The sequence below is a fragment of the Macrotis lagotis genome, chromosome 4 (assembly GCF_037893015.1).
Source record: "Macrotis lagotis isolate mMagLag1 chromosome 4, bilby.v1.9.chrom.fasta, whole genome shotgun sequence".
Classification (NCBI taxonomy): domain Eukaryota; kingdom Metazoa; phylum Chordata; class Mammalia; order Peramelemorphia; family Peramelidae; genus Macrotis; species Macrotis lagotis.
The window spans coordinates 245,600,523-245,626,355 of record NC_133661.1 but is presented as its reverse complement, the minus strand read 5'-3'; the positions used below and the strand labels follow the sequence as shown (position 1 = coordinate 245,626,355).

At 40.5% G+C, this 25,833-nt stretch overlaps 3 protein-coding genes across 5 annotated transcripts in view; 1 reads left to right on the top strand and 2 right to left on the bottom strand.

Annotated features, from left to right (window-relative positions):
* Nucleotides 1-12,252, bottom strand: part of LOC141522295 (nucleic acid dioxygenase ALKBH1-like) — a 59,083-nt gene extending 46,831 nt beyond the window's left edge. Inside the window, exon 1 of the mRNA XM_074235628.1 lies at nucleotides 11,957-12,252. Within this exon, the coding sequence (XP_074091729.1) occupies nucleotides 11,957-12,118 (162 nt within the window). The 5' untranslated portion in view covers nucleotides 12,119-12,252. The remainder of the gene's footprint in view (nucleotides 1-11,956) is intronic.
* On the top strand, nucleotides 11,841-16,461 carry SLIRP (SRA stem-loop interacting RNA binding protein). 3 transcript variants are annotated; one of them, XM_074235629.1, is made up of 4 exons: nucleotides 11,841-12,334; nucleotides 14,626-14,684; nucleotides 15,798-15,905; nucleotides 16,341-16,461. In XM_074235629.1, exons 1-4 carry the CDS (start codon nucleotides 12,247-12,249, stop codon nucleotides 16,383-16,385), a joined length of 300 nt encoding a protein of 99 aa, XP_074091730.1. In that variant the 5' UTR covers nucleotides 11,841-12,246; the 3' UTR covers nucleotides 16,386-16,461. The 3 variants fall into 3 exon arrangements, 1 of the variants encoding a protein (XP_074091730.1); XR_012478192.1 differs by lacking the exons at nucleotides 11,841-12,334; nucleotides 16,341-16,461 and adding exons at nucleotides 12,348-12,756; nucleotides 13,340-13,562 and having other exon boundaries at nucleotides 15,798-15,811; XR_012478191.1 differs by lacking the exons at nucleotides 11,841-12,334; nucleotides 15,798-15,905; nucleotides 16,341-16,461 and adding exons at nucleotides 12,348-12,756; nucleotides 13,340-13,562 and having other exon boundaries at nucleotides 14,626-14,685.
* SNW1 (SNW domain containing 1) overlaps nucleotides 16,440-25,833 on the bottom strand; it is a 41,316-nt gene continuing 31,922 nt past the window's right edge. Inside the window, exons 11-14 of the mRNA XM_074235627.1 lie at nucleotides 25,671-25,767; nucleotides 19,124-19,241; nucleotides 17,294-17,457; nucleotides 16,440-17,211 (exon numbers count right to left, since the gene is read on the bottom strand). Of these exons, the coding sequence (XP_074091728.1) occupies nucleotides 17,013-17,211; nucleotides 17,294-17,457; nucleotides 19,124-19,241; nucleotides 25,671-25,767 (578 nt within the window). The 3' untranslated portion in view covers nucleotides 16,440-17,012. The remainder of the gene's footprint in view (nucleotides 17,212-17,293; nucleotides 17,458-19,123; nucleotides 19,242-25,670; nucleotides 25,768-25,833) is intronic.

The following is a 25,833-nucleotide window of genomic DNA, read 5'->3' as shown; positions in this document are numbered from 1 at the left end:
ACCTGAGGGGCAACAGAAAGCCACCAGAGTTTTAATGAGTAAGATTTGTACTTAAAGAAAATCATTTTGGCAACTATGTACATATTGAGCCTTGATAGACTTCAAAAGATAGTAGAGAATAGAAGGATCTTGTGTGCTTTGATTCATGTTGTTATGAAGAGTTGAACATGACTGAATGACTGAGAACAAGTATTAATGTGTGATTTTCAGTCATTATGTGACCTATAGGGATCCTTTTGAACATTTTGGTGACTTCTGGTTCTATTTGAGTTTATATCACTATTCTAAATGACTTTAAAATAATGCTTAAAACATCAAGGATCTGATACTCTCTCTACTGATGCAGAAGTCTATCAAGGCTCATGTTTAATGTTTCTATGACACTATCTAAACATCTCAACCTCTACTGATCCCTTTTCATTTTGCCTTCAATTTTTTTTCAATATTAGTATCTTTTCCAATGAGTCTTGTCTTCTCATTAAGCATTTAAGCTTCAATATTTGATCTTCCAATGAACAACCTGAATTAATTTCTTTAAGTCTTGCCTTATTTGTCCAAGGAACTCTCAAAGTCTTCTCCAGCAGCACAATTTAAAAGCATAAATTCTGTAGTGCTTGCTTAGCTTTCCTTATAGTCCAATTCTCACAGCCATACACTGCTACTAGAAAAACCAGGTTACATCTCTGTTGTTTAGTATATTGTCCAGAACTGTCATAGTTTTCCTTCTAAGGAGCAAGCAACTTTTAATTTCATGAATGCAATCATCATCTGCAGTGATATTTGAGCCCAAGAAAATAAAATCTGATACTGCTTCAGTTTCATCTCCTTCTATATGCCAGAAAGTGTTGGGATCGGTTGCCAAGTGTTTTTTTTTAATAAGAATCATTTTAATTTTATTTCTATTTTTACAGAGAATGATTTCTGTGCACACAGTAGCGACTGCTGATTTATCAGTGAATAGTGAGGTCAGAATGAGCATCTGAAAAAAGGCATGTGTTTTATCCATAGTAACTAGAAAATATTCTTTTATCTAATCACAAACTTGAGAATGTTACATACATTAACATAATAGGTGCCACATTATAACTAAATCTTGTTTGGGAAATGATCTTTTTAAAAGTGCTTGGAGGTACAAATTATTCAAGTAATAAACAAAAGGGCATTCTATTTAAGAAAGAGTTAAACAAATGTATAAGATAATTACAATCTGGTGACTTTCAAAAAAGCTGTTAATCAGGCTTAGTTATACCTTCTTCTATGGAATGAGTTCCTTCAAAAATGTAGATTTCCAACTTGTTTGAAAGGTAAATACCTCTGAAGTTTTAATAAAAAAACAAAGTCCAAAAGAGTAGCCAGAGAACCACGAGGTACTATGAATTGAATATGATAATAATTAGAAAATCATCTTTATGTATCTCCTTAACTTCCATGCAAATTTCTGTAACTACTTCCAGTTCTTCTAAAGTATTGGGCTTCTCTGAGTCCCAGATGGCTGGAATTAGATCATAAACCTCTAGGGCTTTTTTGAACACGATCTGAGACTTTCTGATTGGAGCAGTCCAAGAATCACAGGACTCTGCACAGCACCCAGGAAAGCAGCCTGGACACTAATGTCATCCTCTCACTCTGCCATCCCTGGCATAAGTCTGACCCAAGTCACAGATCTTAGTTTTTTTTTTAATGCTAATTTTCAAGTCAACTTTTACACTCATCAAGAAGCTTCTTAATTTATTTTTTGTCATCAAAGTAGTATCATCTGCATATCTAGATTGTTGATATTTCTCTTAGAAGCCTTAATTCTGGCTTTTGATTCATCCAACCTGGCATTTCACATGATTTATTCGTCATTCTCCTTTCCCAGTTTAAACCAATCAGTTGTTCCATGTTTGGTTCTACTTGTTGTCTTTTAACCTGCATACAGGTTCTTCAAGAGACAAGTAAGATGTTGTGATCCATATAAAGGTCTTAGTGTATGTGGAGAAACAGAAGTAGATGTTTTTCCCCTTATTTTCTCCATAATCCAGTAAATTTTGGTAATTTGGTCTTTAGTTCCACTGCCTCTCTGAAAACCTTGCTGTGAAATGAATGTAATTATTCACTAATTTGATTAATAGCATTGCTTCTGGAACATAAATTGAGCTTTTTTCCAATTCAGTAGGCATCATTTGTTTTTCTAAATTTGCTGGCATATTGAGTGCAGCCCTTTGATAGTATCATCTTTAGGATTTTAAATAACTCAGTTGGAATTTCATCACCTCCACTGGTCTTATTGTAGGCAATGCTTCCAAAGGCCCATTTGTCTTCCAAGATGATCTAGAGATCAGTAACCACATTATCATGGTTATGGGTGATGTTAAGTTCTTGTTTGTATTGTTCTCTTGTGTATTCTTAAAATCAAGTATATTTTGATGGATTTTTATTGATTTTGTTAAATATATTTATTTGTTAAATATTTATGAAAACATTTTAATCTGATTTGGGCCACAAATAGATGTGATGTGAGCAAATTGTAATGTTTTGACATCTCTGATTTAGAAAATCTTATGGATGTGATGGAACATTATAAATATCACCTCATAAAAGAGAAAGTAGTGAAGAGAAAAACAAATTTATAACAAACATGGCCAGAGCTCAAACAAGCTAGCATTTAAAAATACAACAAAGGAAAACAAACATGAAAATTGAAAATGATATCAGGATTTCTTTTTTGGTTGTTTTCTTTTTAATTAATTTTTTTCATATTATTACAAGTCTTGTTGTAAAAGTAAACAATCCCCCCCCCAAAAATAGAGAAATCTCAAGAAAAATAAAAGTGAGAGGAAAAAAGGGGGGCTTCCATATTCAGATAATATCAGCTCTGTTCATCAGAATTTGCTTCAATATTTTTTCCCCCACAGTCTCTATGGCTATATTTCCCTTCTTCCTATTCCTCCCCACACCCATTTATTCTATTCTTTCTCCTTTCACCCTGTTCCTCCTCAAAATTGTGTTGTATCTAACTACCTTCTCCCATGATTTTCCCTCTCTTCTATCATCTACATCCCTCCCTCTCACCTTTCTCCCATCCTTTTCCTCTTGTTTTTTCCTTTAGGGTAAGACAGATTTCTATTCAATGCTCTTGAGTGTGTATGTTATTTCCTCTCTGAGTCACTTCAATGAGCATGAAGACTCAATCATTCCCTCTCACTTCCCCCCCTTCACTTCATTTCAAAAGCATTTTTTTGCCTCTTTTATGTGAAATATCTTAGCCCACTCTACCTCTCCTTTCCCTTTCTCCCAGAACATTCTTTCCTCACCTATTAACTCAATCTTTATATTATATCTTCACATGCAGCTCCCTTGTCTATATATGTGCCTTCTAACATCCTTAATATGTGAGAAGATTCAAGTGAGGTATCAGTATCTTCCCATACAGGAATACAAGAATTTCAACATCATCAAATCCCTATAATTTGCCCTTCCTGTCCACCCTCTCTCTATGTTTCTTTCACCTGAGACCTGTACTTGGAAATCAAATTTTCTATTTAGTTCTAGTTGTTTCAACAGGAAAATCCCCTATTTCTTTTTTTTTCTTTAATATTTATTTATTCTCATTTTGTACAAATAATTTTTATACATTAATAAAATATTCTTGTTTAAGAGTAAACAAAATACCCCCTCCCCCAAAGAGAGCGATAAAGTAAAGGGGAGAGAAAAAAATTAAAATAAAAAAATAGTAATAATTGTAGGTATGGCCAGGTGGCGCAGTGGACGGAGCACCAGCCCTGGAGCCAGCAGCACTCGAGCCCATATCTGGCCCCGTACACTCAACAATCACCCAGCTGGGTGACATGCAAGCCACTTCCACCCCACTGCCCTGCAAAAACCAAAAGAAGAAAAAAAAAAGACCTAAAATAAAATAATAATAGTAGGGGTGGCTGGGTGATGGACAGAGCACTGGCCCTTGAGCCAGGGGCACCTGGGTCCAAATCTGGCCTCAGAAACAATCACCCTGCTATGCAGCGCCAGGCAGGCCACACAGCCCCATTTGCCCTGAACCCCCCCCAAATAATAACAACAAAAAATGTGCTTCAGTCTGTGTTCCAATACCACCAACTCTGTTGCGGGTGGATCACATTCTTTATGATAAGTCCATCACAAAAGTTACTTCCATAGAAAATCCCCTATTTCAATGAATGTCCATCTTTTTCCCTGAAAGAGGATGTTAAGTTTTGCTGGGTAGTTGATTCTTGGTTGGAATCCAAACTCTTTTGATTTCCAGAATATCATATTCCAAGCCCTACAAGCCTTTAATGTAGACACTAAATCCTGTGTAATCCTGACTGTAGCTCTACAATATTTGAATTGTTTCTTTCTAGCTGCTTGTAATATTTTTCTCCTTGATTTGGGAGTTTGGGAATATGGCCATAATATTCCTGTAAGTTTTTATTTTGGGATCTTTTTCAGGAGGTGATCAGTGGATTCCCTCAATGTCTATTTTATCCTCTGCTTCTAGGATATTGGGGCAATTCTCCTGGAGAATTTCTTGAAAAATGAAGTCCAGGTTCTTTTCCTGGTCATGACTTTCAGGTAGCCCAATAATTTTTAAAATATCCCCTCTGGATCTGTTTTCTAAGTCAGTTGTTTTTCCAATGACATATTTCACATTTTCTTCCAGTTTTTCATTCTTTAGATTTTGTTCTATTGTTTCTTCATTTCTCACAAAGTCATTAGCTTCCCTTAGCTCCATTCTACATCTGAAAGAATTATTTTCTTCAGTTTGTTTGTTTTTTCTTTTTATCTCCTTTTCCATCTGGCCAATTCTGCTTTTTTTAAGGCTTTCTTCTGCCCTGTGACCTTTTGGAATTTTTTTTCATTTGACCTAAACTGGTTTTATAATGTTACTTTTTTCAGTATTTTTTTTGTCTCCTTCACCAAGCTGCTAACTTGAATTTCATTTTTTTTCACAATGCTCTCATTTCTATTCCCAATTTTTCCTCTACCTTTCTTACTAGATTTTCAAAATATTTTTTGAGCTCTGCCATAACCTGAGATGATTTCCTATTTTTCTTGGATGCTTTGGAAACAGAAGCTTTGATTTTGTCATCTTCTGAGTCTGTATTTTGATCCTCCATGGGACTGAAGTAATTATCTATGATCCAATTCTTTTTCTTCTTTTGTAAAATCAATAACTTGATTTAAACTTTTTGTTAAGGTGGGGCTCTGCTTCCAAGACAGAGGATGCACTTTCCCAAGCTTCTAAGGGGCTTTGCAGCTACTTTCAGGCTCACCACCATGAGCCTCAATTTCTTCAAGGTCTTATGAGAGGCTCTGATTGCTCTCCTGGTCTGTGCTCTGGTTTGTGGATGACTCAGGCACTCCCTCTGCCCTGGAAACTGTGAGGGTCCCTCGTCCACTAGAGTAGTATGGGGCTCCAGACTGTGACCTGGATCTGAGTATGAGGCAAGGCGACAGAAATCTGGCCCAGAGACTGCCAGGAGATCTCTGCAGTCTTCTCTAACCCCCCTTACCATCCTTGGGCTGAGCATTCTAGAAGCAGCTGCTGAGTGGCTCCACAAGAACTGCTTCTGGTTCCTCAGCCTGGACTGTGCTGAGACTTGCACTGGCCTGGGTTATGCATTCACTCTGGTGCAGCAGAGTTTTCCCGCTGACTTTCCAAGTTGTCCTTGGCAATCCCTGGACTGAGAGATATGGAAACCTCTCTTGCACTGTCCTCTCACCCCCTACTGCCATGGACCCAATCACCCCCAAGGATTCAGGTGCCCTGCAGACTAGTCCTGAATGACTGGAGCCACACAGTCTGGGCTACACTGTGACCCTTTCTAACCCCAGAGGAACAGACCCTTTCTGTGGATCTTCAAAGTTGTCATGAGGCGGAAAAATATTTCACTCAAGTCTTTTTGTGGGTTCTGTGACTCTAGAATTTCGTTCAAGAGTAATAATTTAAAGGCATTTGGAAAAGTATGGGGGAGAGCTTCTGGGATTTCCTGTCTTCACTCTGGCATCTTGGCTCTGCCAGGATTTCTAAAACAAACTTCTCACTATCACAGCAGAGCCACCACGCTTTGACACCAACATCAGTTCTCAAAGAGTAGAAATGATAATGAAGAAGAAAATGAGAACAGCACCTAGTTTTATTTTATGCATCCAAAGAGGAGGTCCATGCTAGAAACAACATAATTCTGAAGGCATTAAAGGATGAAACAAAGCAAGATGCTCTTTTTTTCAATTTTTATATTTATTTTTGTACAAATGATTTTTTATACATTACTAAAATATTCTTGTTTAAGAGTAAACATAATACCCCTCCCCCTAAAATATAGACTCATGAGTAATAAAGGAAAGAGGAAAAAATTAAAATAAAATAATAATAGGGGCAGCTAGGTGGCACAATGGAAGGAGCACTGGCCCTAGAGTCAGGAGCACCCAAGCTTAAATCCGGCCCCGAGCACCCAACAATCACCTAGCTGGGCGACCCTGGGCAAGCCACCCCAACCCCATTACCCTACAAAAACCAAAAAAACCCCAAAACAAAATAAAATGATAATGATAATGATGATGATGATGATGATGATGATAGGGGCAGCCAGGTGGTGCAGTGGACAGAGCACCAGCCCTGGAGTCAGGGGCACCCGGGTCCAAATCTAGCCTCAGACAGCCAACAATCACCCAGCTGTGTGGTCCCAGGCAAGTCACCCAACCCCATCTGCTGAGCAAACCCTCCTCCCCAAATAATAATAATAATAATAATAATAATAACAACAACAACAACAATAATAATAAAAAATGCTTCAGTCTGTGTTCTGACACCACCAGCTCTGTCGCAGGTGGATCATGTTCTTTAGGAAAAGTCCATCACAAAAGCTACTTCCATATTTTTCTACTGTTGCCATTGCTGATCGCAACTCTTTCCATTCGTACTTCCCCACTACCATACACTATATTTTCTCTCTCACTCTGTCCCTCTTCTTAAATGTTTTGTAGGGTAGCTGAGTGGTGCAGCAGACTGATCACTGGCCCTGGGGCCAAGAGGCCCCGAGCCCACATACCACCCCTAAGGCCCAGCAACCACCTGGCCCTGTGGCCCCGGACAGACCATCCAATCCCAGTCGCTTGCAAGAAGTAAAAAAGAAAATGTGTAATATCTGATCACTCTCCCCCCATGGTCCATCCTCTCCTCCATCACTCATATCCTGCACCTTCCCCTGTCCCCCTTCTCTCCTTCTTACTCTAGATGTCTATACCCTGTTGAGTATATATGGTGTTTCTTCTCCTAGCCACCTCTGATGAAAGCAAAAATTCCCTCATTCCCCCTTGCCTCCCCCCCGCCACATCATTGCAATAGCTCGTTGTAATAAAGGAAAATCTTATTATATGAAATATCTTATCCTATTTTTCTTTTTCTTTCTCCCATTATATTTTCCTTTTATCTATTGACTCCATTTTTATACCACATTATATCTTCAAATTCAGCTTTTTTTCCTGTGCTTCATCTAAAAGCTCCTTCTATCTGCTCTATTAAATGAGAAAGTTCATATGAGTATTATCAGTATCATTTTTCTATACAGAAACACATGTAGTTCATCATCATTGAGTCCCTCATATTTTTCCCCTTCTCCTCCACTCTCTATGCTTCACCTGAGTCCTATATTTGAAGATCCAACCTTCCGTTCAGCTCTGGCCATTTTAACAGGAACATTTAAAATTCCCCTGGTTCACTGAAAGTCCATCTTTTTCCCTGGAAGTGGACATTCAGTTTTGCTGGGTAGTTGATTTTCGTTTGCATTCCAACCTCTTTTGTCTTCTGGAATATAATATACCAAGCCTTACAAGCCTTTAATGTAGTTGCTGCTAAGTCCTGTGTGATCTTGACTGCAGCTCCATGATATTTGAACTGTGTCCTTCTGGCTGCTTGTAATATTTTCTCTTTGACTTGGGAGTTCTGGAACTTGGCTATAATATTCGTGAGGGTTGTTTTTTTTTTTGGATTTCTTTCCAGAGGAGATAGGGGGATTTTCTCAATTTCCATTTTTCCCTCTGCTTCTAGGATATCTGGGCAATTTTACTGTAGGAATTCTTTAAAAATGTCAAGGCTCTTCTCCTGATCAAGACTTTCAGGTATCCCAAGAATTATTAAATTGTCTTTCCTGAATCTGTTTTCCATATCAATTGTTTTTTTCAATGAGAGGTTTCACATTCTCTTCTAATTTTTCATTCTTTTGGTTTAGAAATATTGTGTCCTGACTTCTCATAAAGTCAGCAGCTTCCTTCAGCTCCATTCTAGATCTGAAGGATTTATTTTCCTCAGAGAGCTTTCTTATCTCTTTTTCCATCTGGCCAATTCTGGTTTTTAAAGCATTCTTTTTTAACTTTTTGAATTGTTTTATCCATTTGACCTAAGATGGTTTTTAATATGCTATCTTCTTCAGCATTTTTTTGGATCTCCCTAAGCTGCTGACTTCTTTTTCATGTTTTTCCTGCATCTCTCTCACTTCTTTTCCCAATTTTTCTTCTATCTCCCTCACTTGATTATCAAAATCTTTTTTGAGCTGTATTATAATCTGAACCCAATTTCTGTTTTTCTTGGAGTCTTTAGATGCAGCAGCTTGTACTTGCTAATCTTCAGATTGAGTATTTTGATCCTTTTTTGGGATCACAGATAATATATTTCTCAATGGTGTTCCATTTTCTTTCTCTGTTTACTCTCCCCAGCCTGTACCTGGTCTTGGGGTGCTTCCTGAGCTTCTGAGTATTATTGGGACACCCCCCCCCACAAGGATCTCGGTGTGTGAAGCTCTGTCTTCCCTCCTGGGCTGTGAATGACCACAAGTAGTGCACCCCTCTGCCATGTGTCTGAGGTGGGGGGGGGCCCTACTGTTGCATGGGGGGGGGGGGGTCTAGACTTTGATCAGGATCTGAATGTGGTCAGAGCCCCAGAGTCCTGTTCCAGGTACAGAGGACAGACCTTGGAAGTCTCTCTCCACTCCCCTACCTAAGCTGAGTACTCAAGACTCAGTTGCCTGGAGGCTCCTGCTTACCAGCTCCACCTGCTTCGGGTTCCTGGATCTGGGCTAGTGTGGCCATGCTGCTCACTGAGTGCCCTGAGGGCTGGGTTTCATGGGCTTACTCTGGTAGAGCCCCCTCCCCCCTCACACTGATCTCCCAAGTTGTTCCCAGTGCTCCTTGGGGTGTAGGTCAGGAAACTTCCCCCTCTGCCATGAGCCGCAGCTCCCAGGTGCCTTGGGGCTGCCTCTGGGAGGTTGAAGTTCCTTCACTCTGGCAGGCTGCCCCTCTAACCCCATGGAGTGGAACCTTTCCACTATTTTCCAGGTTACCTTAGGCTGGAGAACTGCCTCACTGGATCCCTCTGTGGGTTCTGTCTCTCGAAAATTTAGTTAGAGTCCTTTAAGTTTTGAGAGAGAGCACCTAAGAGAGGTTCTTCTCCTGTCGCCATCTTGGCTCTGTCCCCACCAAGATACTCTTTTTTTTTTAGGATTTTGCAAGGCAAATGGGGTTAAGTGATTTGCCCAAGGCCACACAGCTAGGTAATTAGGTAATTATCAAGTGTCTGAGACCGGATTTGAACCCAGGTACTCCTGACTCCAGAGCCAGTGCTTTATCCACTGCGCCACCCAGTCGCCCCAAGATACTCTTTTGATAGATATTACTATGTGTACAGAATAGGATTCAGGTCAAAAAATGAAATGTGTAAGGACTGTTTGATCATATACTTAATGGCCCTGGACTGCTGGATTTATTAAATTATTACTGCTTTGTGGTTTCTATGTCATTCGGTTGTCAGGTTGTCACTTGCTTTCAGTAAGTTTCAATAAAATAATTCCTCTCCTTAAATCAGTTTTATTGCTTTTAATTGGGTAGGGATTATATTGAATGGGCAGCAAGGTAGAGAGTGGACAGAGTGCTAAGTCTGGCGTCAGGAGGATGAGTTCAAATCTGGCATCAGACACTTACTAGCTAGGCGACCTAGGCAAGTCACTTAACCCTGTTAACATCAGTTTCCTCATCTGTAAAATAAGCTGAAGGAAATGGCAAACTACTCCAGTGTCTTTGTCAAGAAAACCCACAATGTAATAATAAAAGCTTAGGATGATAGAGTGATTTTTTGAAACATAAAATAAATCTGTAAGGTAGATAGTATAAGCATTTTCTCCATTTTAGAGAGATGAGAAAAATAAAGCTAAGACTGGTTAATAGATTTACCTGTTTATATAGACACTTTACACACACACACACACACACACACCTTTACCTAGATGTAAATCATCTAAGTCCACTGTTCTTTACATTATATTAATCTATTAAAAATCCTTTGCAAATTGCACAAAAAATTTAAAATTTAAAAAACTGTAATGTGAAAATGCTTTATATAACTTTATATGTATCATTTATGCCTTCTCAAGGGTGGGGAAGAGGCTGAAAGAAGGGAGAGATTTGGAAATGGAAACAAAAATTTTAAATTAAAAAAATAAAATGAACTGATAACACAAAAACAACATTGACAAAAGAGTTTAAAGCATATAAGATTTGGCATATAAATTTCTGTGACACCTACTGTGAAGCTTAATCTTTCATTCTTGGCTAGATCTCTGGACAGCTGAGTTCTAGCTAGTCAAAAGGTTAATGTATAATTAAAGATAACTATGATCTAGAAATAGGCTCCAACCAAAACCTAACTTGCAAAAATGCTACCTGTGCCTCAAATGGCTATAGAATGTTTGAAATCATGTATATGTTGAGTATGGCTAGGTGGTGCAGTAGATAGAGCACCCGACCTGGAGTCAGGAGTACCTGGGTTCAAATCCGGTCTCAGACACTTAATAATTACCTAGCTGTGTGGCCTTGGGCAAGCCACTTAACCCCATTTGCCTTGCAAAGAAAAAAAACCCTAAAAAAGCTATCCTAGAATCAACAAAAAGTCATTAGAGTTTATTGAGTGGGCCAGTGACCCCATTGGAACTTTTTGTTAGGACAGTTTTTCCATTTAACTAGTCAGACAAGAAAATTGGTAAAGTTCATTTTAGGTGAACTGAATGGCCTTTTGCAGATAAGGACCCCAGCTCCATGATTCCGGGGGGCGATGGTAAGACAAATCAGAAAGGCAGGCCAGACTTGTAACTCCAACCTCAGCTTAGGCTGGCGGATTTCTTAAATTGGTGAGTTCCAAAAGACATTCAGCACTGGGTTCAGTATTAATATAGCGAGTTCTGTGGAAGAGGAAGGGGGAGCCGGATGAACCAATCTGCCTAAGAAGGGGATAACTGGCCCAGGTCTGAGAACAGAGGCCAAAGCTCCTGGGCTGACCAGTTAATCAACACTGGGCTGGAATCCCTTCAAATGGCAAAGACTCAATACAGTGCTCTGGATAGGGAGATCTAGTTTTAAAATAAACAAATGTCAAAGGAGAAGGCCAAGTGAGAAGAGCCCTGGACCCGGCCATAAGCTGTGGGTTCAGACGGCAGTTCTTCCACGCATCACCAGCGGTTCCCACCTCCCGGACCGCGGCCGTGCCAGGAGAGGGTTGGGCTGTGGGAGGCCCTTCTGGGCTGCCGTCCGGGACGCCTCCCCTCCACTCTGCGCAGCGGCCACGGGCGGCGGAGATGCGTTTTTAATTTCGTTTTCATTCTCTGCCTCATCGCCTTCCCCTCCTCCCCCGCGCTGCAGGGCCCCGGACAAAGCCGCTTATTACTGACCGGAAGTTGCGCGGGGGAACGCGCACGTGCCCGGAAGCAGCCGAGGAATTGCCGCGAAGGGACTGCAAGCTGCCCACCGGGAGAGGAGCGCCGGCGCCGGCGCAGCACGGTTCCGTAGGCCTGTGCCTTCCAGCCTCCCTGCCCGGCCGTGGGCTGGGGACGGCCGGCGGGCGAGCGCGAGAGTCAAAGCCGGCCAACCGAGGCGGGGGAAAAGGATGGCAACCCCGTCCCCTTTGTCTCCGTACCTTGTGGCCGGTACCCCGCGCGGGGGAAGGCTGACCGAAGTCGATCACTCCTCCCAGGTCGGCGGTCCCGGGACGGCTCTGCCGGTAGAAACGGAAGAGTTTCCGAAAAGCGTCTTCCCCGGGCTCGGCGACCAGGGCCGCCATCTTTCCCATCGTTCCCATCACTTCCCAGAGGGCTCCTGACCCGGAAGGACACGGCACCACTACTTCCGGAACGCTCACTTCCTCACCTTGGCGCGCTGTTAGAGGTGTCCTCGGGTTCCCGGATCTGCGAGGTGCCGGCTTTCCCCATGGCGGCCGAGACCTCTCTGCGCTCGCCCGCGGTGCGGCATTTGGCCACGGTTTTTGTCAACCGCATTCCCTGGACGGCAGCCGCCAGTGAGTAGCTGGAGGGATGGGGCCCCCCGGGGCATGGCGGGGGGTATCCCTTCCGGCCCCACGTGATGTCTCCGCTCGCTGGCGCTCACGCGGAGCTTTGGCGTCTGCCGCGCTCCGTGCAGACGTTCCGGCCCCGGGGAGGTTAGTGCTGCCGTTCTACAGGGGGGGAAACTGAGGCGGGCAGCCTGAGCCGGGCCGAGTCACGGGGCTGGAATGCGCCGGTGCGGAGCGGAGGCTCCGGCTCCCGGGTCCCGGGTCCCGCGCGCTCCCCCGGCGCCCCCTAGCGACCCGTCGCGGCGAGGATCCGCAGACGCCCGGCCGGAGCCGCGGCCTGGGGGGGGCAGAGGGTGCGCGGCCCGAGGGTCCTGCCGAGGACGGCTGCGGGCAGCGGGCAGCGGGCAGCGGGCTGCGGCCTCCGACGGGTTTGATTTTCTAATCAGTTGAAGGGAACACTTTCCTGTAGAGGCTGTTAGCGGACATAAGGATGCGGGTGTTTGGGGTTTTGTTGCTTTTTTGACTCCAAGTTTAGGGACTGGCAGACATTCACACTCCGACCGCTGTTTGAGAAATTAAAACTTTTTACCTCACACTTCCCAGAACCAGAAACAAACGGATTTTTACCACTAACGATGATAGCTTACCGTGGGCCAGGCCTTGTGCCGGGAGTTTTCCTAATGCTTCATTTGATCCTCGGAAGCACCCTACCGGCTTAGGTGTTTGGGATAACAGCCCCCAATTTACAACTAAGAAAACTGAGGCAATCAGGTTCGGTGACTTGGTCACGGTCTTGGATGGTCTCTGGCCAGATTTTCCCTTGATCTTCTTGACCTCAGACTTGGCACTTTTAATAGGAGTTGGTTTTGTTGGGAAAATGGAAAGAACACAGCTGTGTTGTAATGCTTTTTATTTTTACTTTATTTCAATTTTTTTTTTTGGAAAATGGAAAGAACACAGCTGTGTTGTAATGCTTTTTATTTTTACTTTATTTCAAAATTCTAAAATTAGACACCAAGTAGGATGCAATTCCACGTACACAGAGCAGAAAAATGCGGACCTTGGAGATATTTGTCCAGAGTTCTTTATAAAAAAGAAAAATAACATTGTGACTCGTCCATAGTCAAGTACTGAGTTATAGAATCAGAATTCAAAGGTTTTCTGACTCTTCCTCAAGACACAGTACCAATCTTGTTACCATCATCTACCTGAACAAAATCTCAGATTGTTGAAGGTAAATTGTGTAATCCTTATCTATAAAAATATTGCCAACTACTTGCAGAAGAAGAGGCAGATCAGGGGAATGATTTATGGAACTGATAGAATTGAGCAAAGCCTTAAAGTATGCCTAAAATTTTAGGAAGTGTTATTGTGGAATCATAGAATCTTGAGTTGGAAGGTACTGAGGTTTTTGTTACTGCAACCTCTATTCTTATAGGGATCTCCCCCCCCCCCATAGCATTCCTAACAAATGATCATCCAGTAGTAATGGACACAGCCTACTCTACTTGTGAATAGTTTTAATTTTTTTCTCACATAATACTTAAACTCTGCCTCCATAGCTTAAACTTTTCTTCTAGTCTCCCCATTTCAAGGTGTTGTGACTGATGTGGTTAAGAATATTCACATCTTGGTTATCATCCCCTGGACATTCTCCAGTTCACTTACATCCTTCAAATTAGTACTCCTAACTAAATAAGAATATTCCAGATGTAGCCTGAAATGGTAGGGTCAGTATTTTCATTAGAAAACAAGAACATGAAGTAAAGAAAAAGGGGGCAGGGAGAAGGAAGATTTTCAGATAAAGCTAAGAAAGTTGGGGTAAGAGCCTTCAAGAATTTTCAATGACAGGGATACATACGTATTTGTACTACTATGTATAACTACACCTCTTAGATAATTTGCCACAGAATAGAACCCAACTGTTGGGCTACTGGATTTTCTTGTTATGTCAGTGTTGTAGGGGGGCCATCAAGACTTTCAAGATGATGAAAAATAGCTTTGTCATAAGAAAATCTGAACCCCTGCCTGGGTAAGGTTGTGGTTAAAATTCTTTCCCAATGGGGCAGCTAGGTGGCATAGTGGATAAAACACCGACCTTTGGAGTCAGGAGGACCTGGGTTCAAATCTGATCTCAGACACTTAATAATTACCTAGCTGTGTGGCCTTGGGCAAGCCACTTAACCCCATTTGTCCTGCAAAAAAACCTAAAAAAAAAATTCTTTCCCATTTTAAAATTATGATGAAAATAATCCAAAAATGATTGAATGACCTGTTTACTTTTTTCTTTTCCACAGATGAGGTCAAAGAATACTTCAGTCAATTTGGTACCATACGAAGATGTTTCCTACCATTTGTGAGTATCAACTGTGTCAGAAAGAGGGATTTAACTACAAAAAGATCACCGATAAAAACAAGTAAAATTATGAGCCACTTAAAAAGTTGAAGATATGCAGCAGTATATTGAAATCAATTAAATATTGATTTCCTACTACTTCATTTTCCCCTTATAGAGCCCTCAAATCAGGATAAACTTGTTATTCCACTCAAATCCTAGGAGTCTCCTAGGTTACAAGGTCTGAAACTTTTTTAAAGAAGGCACAAGGAAATTTTACCTGGGTTGATCATACTGCCTTTCTTGGCCTCAAATACTCATTCTAGAGTTTGAGATGACATTATATTACTTTTGTACTTATAGGATTACAGTTTTAAAAACTGAAAGGACCTTAAGAGATTGAGACCTATCTATCCTATGTACCAGCAGAGTTTGTATAGCAGGGCATGAAGATAGCAGTTTCTCCATTTCAAGGTGCTCCATGGGTTATGACCTAGATGGTCAGGAGAGCCCTTTCTTGATGTAGGAGGTAGTGAGTTCCTTTAAATGCAAAATGGCTAGCGTAAATCAGATGTGGATAACAAATAAAGGTCAAATAAATGATATACTAATGTTTTTACTATAAATATCTGCATAAACACAGTTGTGTTACTAGTCAAAATTCCAAAGTTTAGTTATTAAGAGTTACTAATATGGAGAGAATTTATCTTTGTGATCAAGATTTTAAGTGTGGGGGTGGCTAGGTGGCACAGTGGATAGAACACTGGCCCTGGAGTCAGGAGTACCTGAGTTCAAATCTGGCCTCAAACACTTAATAATGACCTAGCTGTATGGCCTTGGCAAGCCACTTAACCCCATTGCCTTGCAAAAATCTAAAAAACAAAAACAAGATTTTAAGTGTGGCTTGAGTTTAGAACTTCTCAAAGTTGTAAGCTAACTAGAATCAAAGAAAATTCTGAATCTGACAGACAGCTCAATCAAGTATAGTATACATACCAGAGAATCCTGGACCCTTTAGTTGCTAGCATAGGATAAGAATTTGGTGTTGGTCTAATCAGCCAATTTTAGGTATATCAGATTATACAATATTAAATTTAAACTCACAAAATACACTTTTTTACTTTACCTTTTTAGGAAAAAGAAACAGGCTTTCATAAAGGTTTTTGTTGGGTTGGATTTTCTTCAGAAGAAGAACTTCAAAGAACTTTACAACAAGAAAATCATTTCATTGATGGAGTCAAAGTAAGATGACTTCTATTTTGTTTTAAATGGTAATGATACAGAAACTAGATCTCTTCCTTCTCTAGAAAATAATGGTAGGAATATGAAACCAGCATACATAGATTTTAATAAAGGAATGAAGAGCTCCTTTTCACTCATTAACTGGATATAGGTTTGTATATTCAACACCTTAAGCTCACAGCATAAATTTCCACCTAGTTTTCACACTAATGTCTTTAGAAAAGCTTCAGAGACTTTGATTGGGAAAACACTGAGGAAGACTAGATAATTGTTGGCTGCAATACCTTATTTGAACTTTATTCTAGAGCAGCACAAGAACAATACAATTATCGTTTTGCTTTTTCTAGCATTCCTTAGAGGGGGTAGAGTATTAATGGGAAAAAGTTATTTCAACTTAAGCATACTTTCCTTATTTACATCTGCATCTTTTTTCAGGTCCATGTTCAGCGGCAAAGAAACAGACATCAAGAGATGGAGTAGAAGAATAATTTATCTGATTGTTGATGAAAAGTGAAATAAAAATGTAATGCTATAAAAAGTTTATCTAAATGTTTATTTGAAACAATTGCACCACACAGAAGCTGACTCTCCCATTCCATTTTAAAACTGGACACATACACACATACACACACACACACAGAGTAGGGGTAAACATTCAACAAGCAGTGGACAGCTCCGTTATGTGAAGACTTCCCCCAACTATTCAGCATGGTTGGTGATAAACATTACATATAGGGACAGTTCTACTGTGAAATGTTAATCTCCCCAAACTAATATTCACTAAAGATACAATAGTCTTAATTTGGTATACTGGGTAGTATGGAGCTTCTGTCAATGCTAATGGAATGGGGAAAGGTGAGCTGAGAGGGGGAAGCAAAAGCCTTACAATGAGAATATAGCTCATACCCCCACACCCCCCAAATCTTTAAAAATAAACAGACTAGTTTAAAGTATACTTCCCTTTCCCCTAGTCCCAGTAATAAAAAGCAGTGGGATCTGCAATCCCAGATTTGGTTTTCATCCTGACCATTTACATATAATTCCCCAATGACCACTGTCATCAGAGTTAAGGATAATAGTTCATTCTCTTTTGACAGGCTACCCTACTCACTCCTTCCTCCTCTTCTTGCCTTCATGTTCATGTTCCTTGGGGCGGCTGCTATCAGAGGGTCTTTTAGACCCGCCATGCTGTTTAGCTTCTTCCAAAAATTTGTCCAGACCAAAGGGATCTTCCTCAAATTGAACTGGTCCTTCTCGGCCTCGCTGTCTACGATCTGAGCCAGAGAACTCCTTATCAGGAACAAACCTAGGACAGAATCAAATGTTCCATAAGTTGTCATCATTTTTTACTATTATAATATCCATTTTAAATACCAGCTTTTTGCTACCTGTTAGTCTTTATTCGGGCCTCTAGATCATCCCCATACATGTCTTTGTCCAGATTTTTACTGGGTCTGTAGATGTTTTGAGCCATGTCTTTGCCACTTCTCCATGGTTGATCATAAACATTATAAATTTCATCTTCTCCACCAGCAAAACCACTGTCCATACCCTGTGAAAGAATGAATGATAAGACTTCAGAATAATTTGTGTAGCCATCTAGAAAAGTTTAATTCAATAGGTATATCCCTGGTACAAATCCAAGTACAAAGGCTTTTAGGAAAATAGATCCCAGTGAATTCTCTCAGGTCCTTTGCCCAGAATTTAGGGTTGTTTGTAAGATAAGATTACTCAACAATTTAAGTTCCCAAGTCAACAGTAATTAAAAACAATAAACTAGAACCTGGAAAACAGACCTTTTGATAGCAGTATGATGTAATTCCTGAGAAGAGCTACAAAAAGGAAGAGATGAATTAAGCAGTAAAGTTAAGTGGACTGGAGTCCTTGGTTCAAATTCTGCCTGATACTCCATTATTCTGTTCAACTCTTTTAATCTCAGGCCTTAGTTCCTCATCTATGAAATGAAGATTAATAGATGTCTGAGGTTACTTTGAGATCCACCATGGATCAACCTATTTTTGAAATACAGTAATTCAAGATGATATAACTCAAGGAAAAATCACTTTCTTAATAGCTCTTGTTCATATGATAAACCTTGAATTATCAAAAAAAAGATTAACTTGATACAGTGTAATGTAAGAAAGAGCACTGTATTTGGAAGGTCTGGCCCTAAGCTATTACTTTGCTATAAGCCTTTGTTTTCTAAATTGTAAAGTGAGGCAGTTATGCTGATTTCCAAAATTCCTTTAGCAGCTCTGAATCCTCTAACCTACAAATATTTGAGGTAATAAGGCAAGGAAGAATGGAATACATTTGAAGAAAAGATCTATCATCTAAAGAAATGAGTTTTAATTTTCAGTGCTAATTTAGGAAGCAAGCTTTAATCTGGAAAATAAACAATTATAACAGTTATCAATGTCAACTAAATTTGACGTAGAAGGGATTTTTGATTACTGAGTTAAAAATGAGGAAAATGGGGCATAGAGAAACTGATAAATTCATGCCCAAACATTTAAGTGCCAGAGATGGTAGCTGAACATAGATTCTCCCTCCTTTCCTCCCCCAATGCAGGTCTCATATCCTCTCCAGTGCACAAGACTGCCTCTCAATCCTGTGCTTGCTTAGTCCTAATTCTAACCTTGCATGTTAAAATGTATTAACAAGGGGCTAGGTGGCACAGTGGACAGAGCACTGGCCCTGGAGTCACGAGGACCTGAGTTCAAATGCAGCCTCAGACACTTCAAATTACTTAGCTATGTGACCTTGGGCAAGTCATTTAACCCCCTCACTGTAAAAATAAAAATGTACTAACAAGCTAACAGCATTTTTGAGAAAATACTACAGAATACACTTTTGAAGACTTATCTTCATTTAAGAAACAGAAAATCAGGGGCTGGGTCTTCAAAAGTAACTAGTGCAAAAAAAACAAAACAAAACACAAAAGTAACTAGTGCATTTCATTTTTGCTCTCCCGTTCTTATGTCTTACACTCTACCCAATCATTTATTAAAGAAGAGACCAATACAATTCGTCCATCATTGCATGCCACATTGCAATTTGTGATGTCAACAGAACCTACAGACTAATCTAGTAGCTATTACAAATATCACACACACACACACACACACACACACACACACACACACAATTGTGTGTGTGGAAGCACATGATGCTCTGCTAGGGAAACTAAACTTTTTTCCCTCCTCAAACTTAAATACCTTAGTCTGGTTGAATAGCCTCTGGTCATACTGAACTTCATTAGAAGTTCGAGGATTGGGCACACCAAGAGCAATGACTTCACTGATATCTCGATTCTCGTTTCTCTGTAGTTTTGACCTGCATTAAAATGTTACCAGTCAATACACTTGATTCATAAACATTTATTATATACATAAATTGAATATTTGATCTTAAGAACAATCAGTTACTAATGAATGTTCATGCCTTGTGAACACATTCTCTGAAATTACATAATCATCTGGCAAACATTAGAGCAATTTAGATACATGATCATTAGAGGGAGGTATGGTTTTACAATTTGATCTTGATAACTCAAAGGATTGCCAAGAGATTAGTAGTCTGAAATGTAATTCTTTAATATGCAAATAATGAGCCTGTAGTACACACTGGGACTCAATTACTGTAAAATTCAGTCTATATTCTTGTGGTGGAAACCTAAGGCTGCTTTAGAACAAATAGTGCAAATTTGGTTTACAATTTGAATTTCAAGAAGTTCAACTTAGTTCTTTAATGTGACCCAAACTATTAAACTCCTTATCAGAATATTAGGGGGAAAAATGCCAGTGATTGAATTACTTAGTATTGTTTTAAGTTTAGAGCTTAATGAAAACTTGGTAATTCAGACCTCAGTAATTTTCACTGGACCTCAGAACTAAATTTTTTTTTTAAATGAGCTTACAGTGACTGAGTGCTTATTAGCTTCCATTTAATTCACAATACTATTTTCAGAGTTTAACTCAGACTACAGTCTGTGTTACCTTCTACAGTCACATTACCTTCTAAGATGTAAAAGATTCTTTTAATTATTTTATTTTTCCCAATTACATATAAAAACAATTTCTAACATTCTTTTTTTCTAAATTTGAGTTCCAAATTCTCTCTTCCAGTCTGTTCCCAACTCCCCCCACTGAAAAGACAAGCAATTTAATGTCTATGTGCAGTCATACAAAATATTTCCATGTTGGTCATGTTATGTATGAAAACACAAATCAAAGAAACCAAAACAAAGTTTTTTTAAAAAAGTATGCTTTGATATGAATTCCATCAGTTTTCTTTGAAGGTAAATGGCATTTTTCATTCTAAGTCATTCATAGTTGTTCATTATACAATATTACTATTACTGTTTACAATGTACAGTTCTATTCATTTCACTTTGTATCAACTCATCTAAGTCTTTCCAGGTTTTTCTGAGAGCATTCTCTCTGCTCATCATTTTTTTTTAGTTTTTTTTTTTTTGCAAGGCAAATGGGGTTAAAGTGGCTTGCCCAAGGCCACACAGCTAGGTAATTATTAAGTGTCTGAGACCACATTTGAACCCAGGTACTCCTGACTCCAAGGCCAGTGCTTTATCCACTACACCACCTAGCCGCCCCTGCTCATCATTAATTAAAGCACAATAGTACTCCATCACAATCACATTGGATACCCCCTCAATTTCCAATTCTCTACCACCCCAAAAAGAGCTGCTATAAATACTGTGTGTGTGTGTGTGTGTCCTTTTCCATTGTTTTTATCTCTTATCTAAAGGATTATACTCAATTTAACTTGGTAGAGATTCTTGGCTATAATCCTAGCTCCTCTGCCCTCTAGAATAGCATATTCTAAGTTTCAACTGTTTAATACAGAAACTGCTCAATCATGTTATTCTGATTGTGCCTTCACAATCTATGTATTAGTTTCCCCCATTCCTTTTTTTCTCAGTTCAGCACCCTAGATCACTATCTCTCTCCAGCACTTTTAGAAGGGGAATTCAACTTCCATATTAATTTTCCCTCAAGCTCCTTAAACTTCAAATTCTTAATTAAAAAAAAAGGGGGGGGGGAGTTAGGTGGCACAGTGTCATAGAGCACAGGCCGTAGAGTTAGGAGGATCTGACTTCAAATACAGCTTCAGATACTTAATAACTGCCTAGTTGTGTGATGTTGGGCAAGTTACTTAACCCTGTTGCCTTAATAAACAAAAAAGAAAAACTTTCCACTTCTTCAACCTCAAATCCCATGACTGGCTCCTTCATCATTTTAGCCATGTAAAGAGACCCTTGAAAATCTATTTGATTAGCCCAGATGAGAAAAAGGGAAGATGATCAATGTTGGATAGTTGTGGGAAGATTGGGACACTGATGCATTGCTGGTGGAGTTGTGAATGGATCCAACCTTTCTGACTGCTGGTGGACTTATGAACAGATCCAACCTTTATGTCCAAAGAGCAATAAAACTGTTCATACCTTTTAATAAATCAATTTCAATTCGAGGTCTATATCGAGAAGAAACTGTAAAAAAATGGGAAAACTCCATGTTCCAAAATATTCATAACAGTTCTTTTGGTAGTGGCCAAGATTCGGAAATTGAGGGGATGCCCATCAATAGGGGTATGGCTAACAAGTTATGGTAGATGAATACTATGAAATATTATTGTTCTATAAGAAATCATAAATGGGGGCGGGGCCAAGATGACGACATGAAGGGAGCTCTCTGATAAAAACTCATAAACTAAGGACTCTTCGAGAGACAGAACCCACAAAGGGAACCAGTGAGGCAGTTCTCCTACTCAAGGTAACCTGGAAAAGAGCAGAAAGGCTCTGCTCCCCGGGGTCGGGGTTGGAGGGTCGGCCTGCAGGAGGGGTGGCCCCCCAGAGGGAAAGAACTTCAGCCTCCCTGAGGCAGCCCCAGGGCGCTGGGAGCCAGGGCTCAAAGCAGCAGGGGAGTCCCCTGAGCTGCACCCCAGGGAGCACCGGGCACAAAGTGGGGGAACAGCGGGGGGACCTCTGCCAGAGCAGCACGTGGAGCCCAGCCCTCAGGGCACACAGGCAGCAGCTTGGTCTTTCCCCAGCCCTGATCCAGGAAACAGAAGCAGGCAGAGCCCTTAAGCAGGAGCCTCCAGGGCAAGAGCCCATTGAGCTGAGGGAGGGGAGTGAAGAGAGACTGCAGAGTTCTTCTGTCCTCTGCCTCTGGAACAGGACTCTGGGGCTCTGACCACATTCAGATCCTGATCGCATTCTAGGCCCCCCATAGAACAGCAGGGGCCCCTACCTCGGCCCCGTGGCAGAGAGGGGGGGTGCATATGGTCATTCACAGACCAGGAGGGAGGACAGAGCCTCACACACTGAGACCCTTGTGGGAGTACCCCAAAAGCTCAGGAAGCACCCCAAAACCAGGCCCAGGCTGGGAAAATGAGCAAGCAGAGAAACAAAAGGAAGACTATTGAAAAATATTTTGCAAATGATCCCAAGAAGGATCAAAATACTCAGTCTGAAGATGAGGAAGCACAAGCTCCTGCATCTAAAGACTCCAAGAAAAACAGAAATTGGGCTCAGGCTATTACAGAGCTCAAAAAAGACTTTGAAAATCAAATGAGGGAGTTGGAAGAAAAACTGGGAAAAGAAATGAGAGAGATGCAGGAAAAACATGAAAATGAAGCCAGCAGCTTAGGTCAAGGAAATCCAAAAAAATGATGAAGAAAATAGCATGCTAAAAACCAGCTTAGGTCAAATGGATTAGTTCAAAAAGTTATTGAGGAGAAGAATGCTTTAAAAAGCAAAATGGGCCAGATGGAAAAAGAGATAAGAAAATTCTCTGAGGAGAACAAATCCTTCAGACAAATAATATAGAACTCAGGGAGATTGATGAATTTACCAGAAATAAGGAATCAATACTTCAAAACCAAAAAAATGAAAAATTAGAAGAAAATGTGAAATATCTCATTGAAAAAACAACTGATATGGAAAACAGACTTAGGAAAGATAATTTGAAAATTATTGGAATACCTGAAAGTCATGATCAGGAAAAGAGCCTTGACATCATTTTCAAAGAATTACTACAGGAAAATTGCCCTGATATTCTAGAAGCAGAGGGCAAAATAGAAATGGAGAGAATCCACCGATCCCCCAGAGAAAGAGATCCCAAAAAAAAACCCCTAGGAATATTATAGCCAAGTTCCAGAACTCCCAAGTCAAAGAGAAAATATTACAAGCAGCCAGAAGGACACAGTTCAAATATCATGGAGCTGCAGTCAGGATCACACAGGACTTAGCAGCAACTACACTGGAAGCTCATAGGGCTTGGAATACAATATACCAGAAGGCAAAAGAGCTTAGAATGCAGCCAAGAATGAACTACCCAGCAAGGCTGAATGTCCTCTTCCAGGGAAAAAGATGGACTTTCAATGAACCAGGGGAATTTCAAAGGTTCCTTTTGGAATGGCCAGAGCTGAACAGAAGGTTTGATCTTCAGATACAGGACTCAGGTGAAGCATGGAGATTGGAGGAGAGGGGGGAAATATGAGGGACTTAATGAGGATGAACTGCATGTATAGAAAAATGATACTGATAATATTCATATGAACCATATCAGTTAATAGAGCAGGTAGAGGGAGCTTTTATAGTTGAAGCACAGGAGAAAGCTGAATTTGAAGATAAAATATGGTGTAAAAATGGAGTCAACAGAAAAAAAGGGAAATGGAATGGGAGAATAAAAAAGGAGAGGGGGAATAGGCCAAGATATTTCACATAATAAGATTTTATTACAATGAGCTATTGCAATGATATGGAAGGGGAGAGGCAAGGGGGAATGAGGGAACCTTTGCTCTTATCAGAGATGTCTAGGAGAGGAAACAGCAAATATATTCAATGGGGTATAGACATCTGGAGTAAGAAGGAGGGGGGGAGCAGGGGGAAGGGGTGGGGATGTGAATAAAGGAGGAGAGGATGGAGGGGTGGGGAGAGAGTGGTCAGATATAATACATTTTCTTTTTTACTTCTTGCAAGGGGCTGGGATTGGAAGGCCTGCCCAGGACCATAGGGCCAGGTGGATTCTGGGCCTAAGGGGTGGTATGGGGGCTCAGGGCTTCTTGGCCCCAGGACCAGGGATCTGTCTGCTGCGCCACTCAGCGACCCTAAAGCAGAGTCAGAGTGAAAGGAGAGAGAAAATATAGTACACAGTAGTGGAGAAATAAGAAAGGAGGGAGTTGTGATCAGCAATGGCAATGTTGGAAAAATATGGAAGTAACTTTGGTGATGGACTTATCATAAAGAATGTGATCTACCCGTGACAGAGTTGTTGGTGTTGGAACAAAGACTGAAGCACATTTTCTGTTAGTATTATTTGGGGGAGGGTGCAGGGCAAGTGGGGCTGGGTGGCCTGCCTGGGGTCATATAGCAGGGTTATCTTTGAGTGTCTGGGGCCAGATTTGGACCTGAGTGCTCTTGGCTCAAAGGCCAATGCTCTGTCTGCCACCCAGTCACCCCTACTATTATTACTATTTTATTTTATTTTGGGTCTCTTTTTTTCTTCTTTTTGGCTTTTGCAGGGCAGTGGGGATCGGGTGGCTTGCATGTCACGTGGCTGGATGATTGTTGGGTCTATGGGGCTGGATGTGGGCTCAGGTGCTCATGGCTCCAGGGCTGGTGCTTAGTCCATTGTGCCACCTGGCCATACCTACAATGATTACTATTATTTTTTTTTTAATTTTAATTTTTTTTCTCTCCCCTTTACTTTTTTAGCCCAAGCAAGTCTATCTATATTCATGGTGGGGAGGGGTATTTTGTTTACTTGTAAACAAGAATATTTTATTAATGTAAAAAAAAATTTGTACAAAATGAGAATAAAAAATAAATTAAAAAAATCATAAATGGTCAGACTCTAGAGAAGCATGGAATGATGCTGAGCAAAGGGAGCAGAACTAGGAGAATAATGTACACATCAACATTATGAAATGAACAACCTTGATGGAAGCAGCTCCTCTTGACAATCCAGAGCTAGGACAACTGTATTTGACTGATTATGGACCATTTTATCCCCAACCAAAGGAAGAAAAACAAAACACACAGAAACAAAAAACAACCCTTCTGAATCTGATGAACACATTATAAAGATGATTTCTTATGTATCACTTTCCTTTAATCCTAATTCGTCATGCCAAAAATTACTAATTTGTAAATCTGTTTAACAAAATACATATGTTAAATGCTAACCTGACTGTTCCCTGCTGAGGGGCAGTAGGGTGGGAAAGAAGGGTGGAGGGAAATGGAAATATGCATGTACAAATGGAGGAAAATAAATAAATCAAATAAAAAAAGAGACACCTTGAAAGTTCAGCCTTGGATTACTCTGCTGAAGGGAGCTGGAATCAGTCTTCGTGTGTGTGTGTGTGTGTGTGTGTGTGTGTGTGTGTGTGTGTATGCGCGCGCGCATGTATTTGTAAGGATGATATGTTCCCATATACAGAGATCAAATAAGATTATGTGAAAATGAATCGAAAATCTAAAGTATTGTTGAAAAATGTGGTGTCATTATTTATGCATTCAAACCTCTATATCTGGGGCAGCTAGGTGGCGCAGTGAATAGAACATTGGTCTTGGAGTCAGCAGTACCTGGGTTCAAATCCGACCTCAGACACTTAATAATTACCTAGCCTTGTGGCCTTGGGCAAGCCACTTAACCCCATTGCCTTGAAAAATCTAAAAACAAAAACAAAAAACAAACCTGTATATCACACCAATTTTAATTGTTTTTGTTTTTACAGACTTACCTCTTATCAGGAGCTGCTCTGGAAAGATTCCTGTCATGTTGTCTCTCTTTGCGTCTATCATGTCTTATTTCATCTCGTTCCCGAGCCTCCCCATCCTCTGTAGAGAGAAGCTATTTCATTACTCTAAGGTACCCAGTAACATTCAAAAAAATGCCTACTTTAG

What these genes read in the sequence shown, in the direction of transcription:
- SLIRP (XM_074235629.1), top strand. Translation starts at nt 12,247, where the DNA reads ATGGCGGCCGAGACCTCTCTGCGCTCGCCCGCGGTGCGGCATTTGGCC. An exon ending in TCCCTGGACGGCAGCCGCCA is followed by an intron (nt 12,335 to 14,625) that starts GTGAGTAGCTGG and finishes TCTTTTCCACAG; the next exon opens with ATGAGGTCAAAGAATACTTC. An exon ending in ATTTCATTGATGGAGTCAAA is followed by an intron (nt 15,906 to 16,340) that starts GTAAGATGACTT and finishes ATCTTTTTTCAG; the next exon opens with GTCCATGTTCAGCGGCAAAG.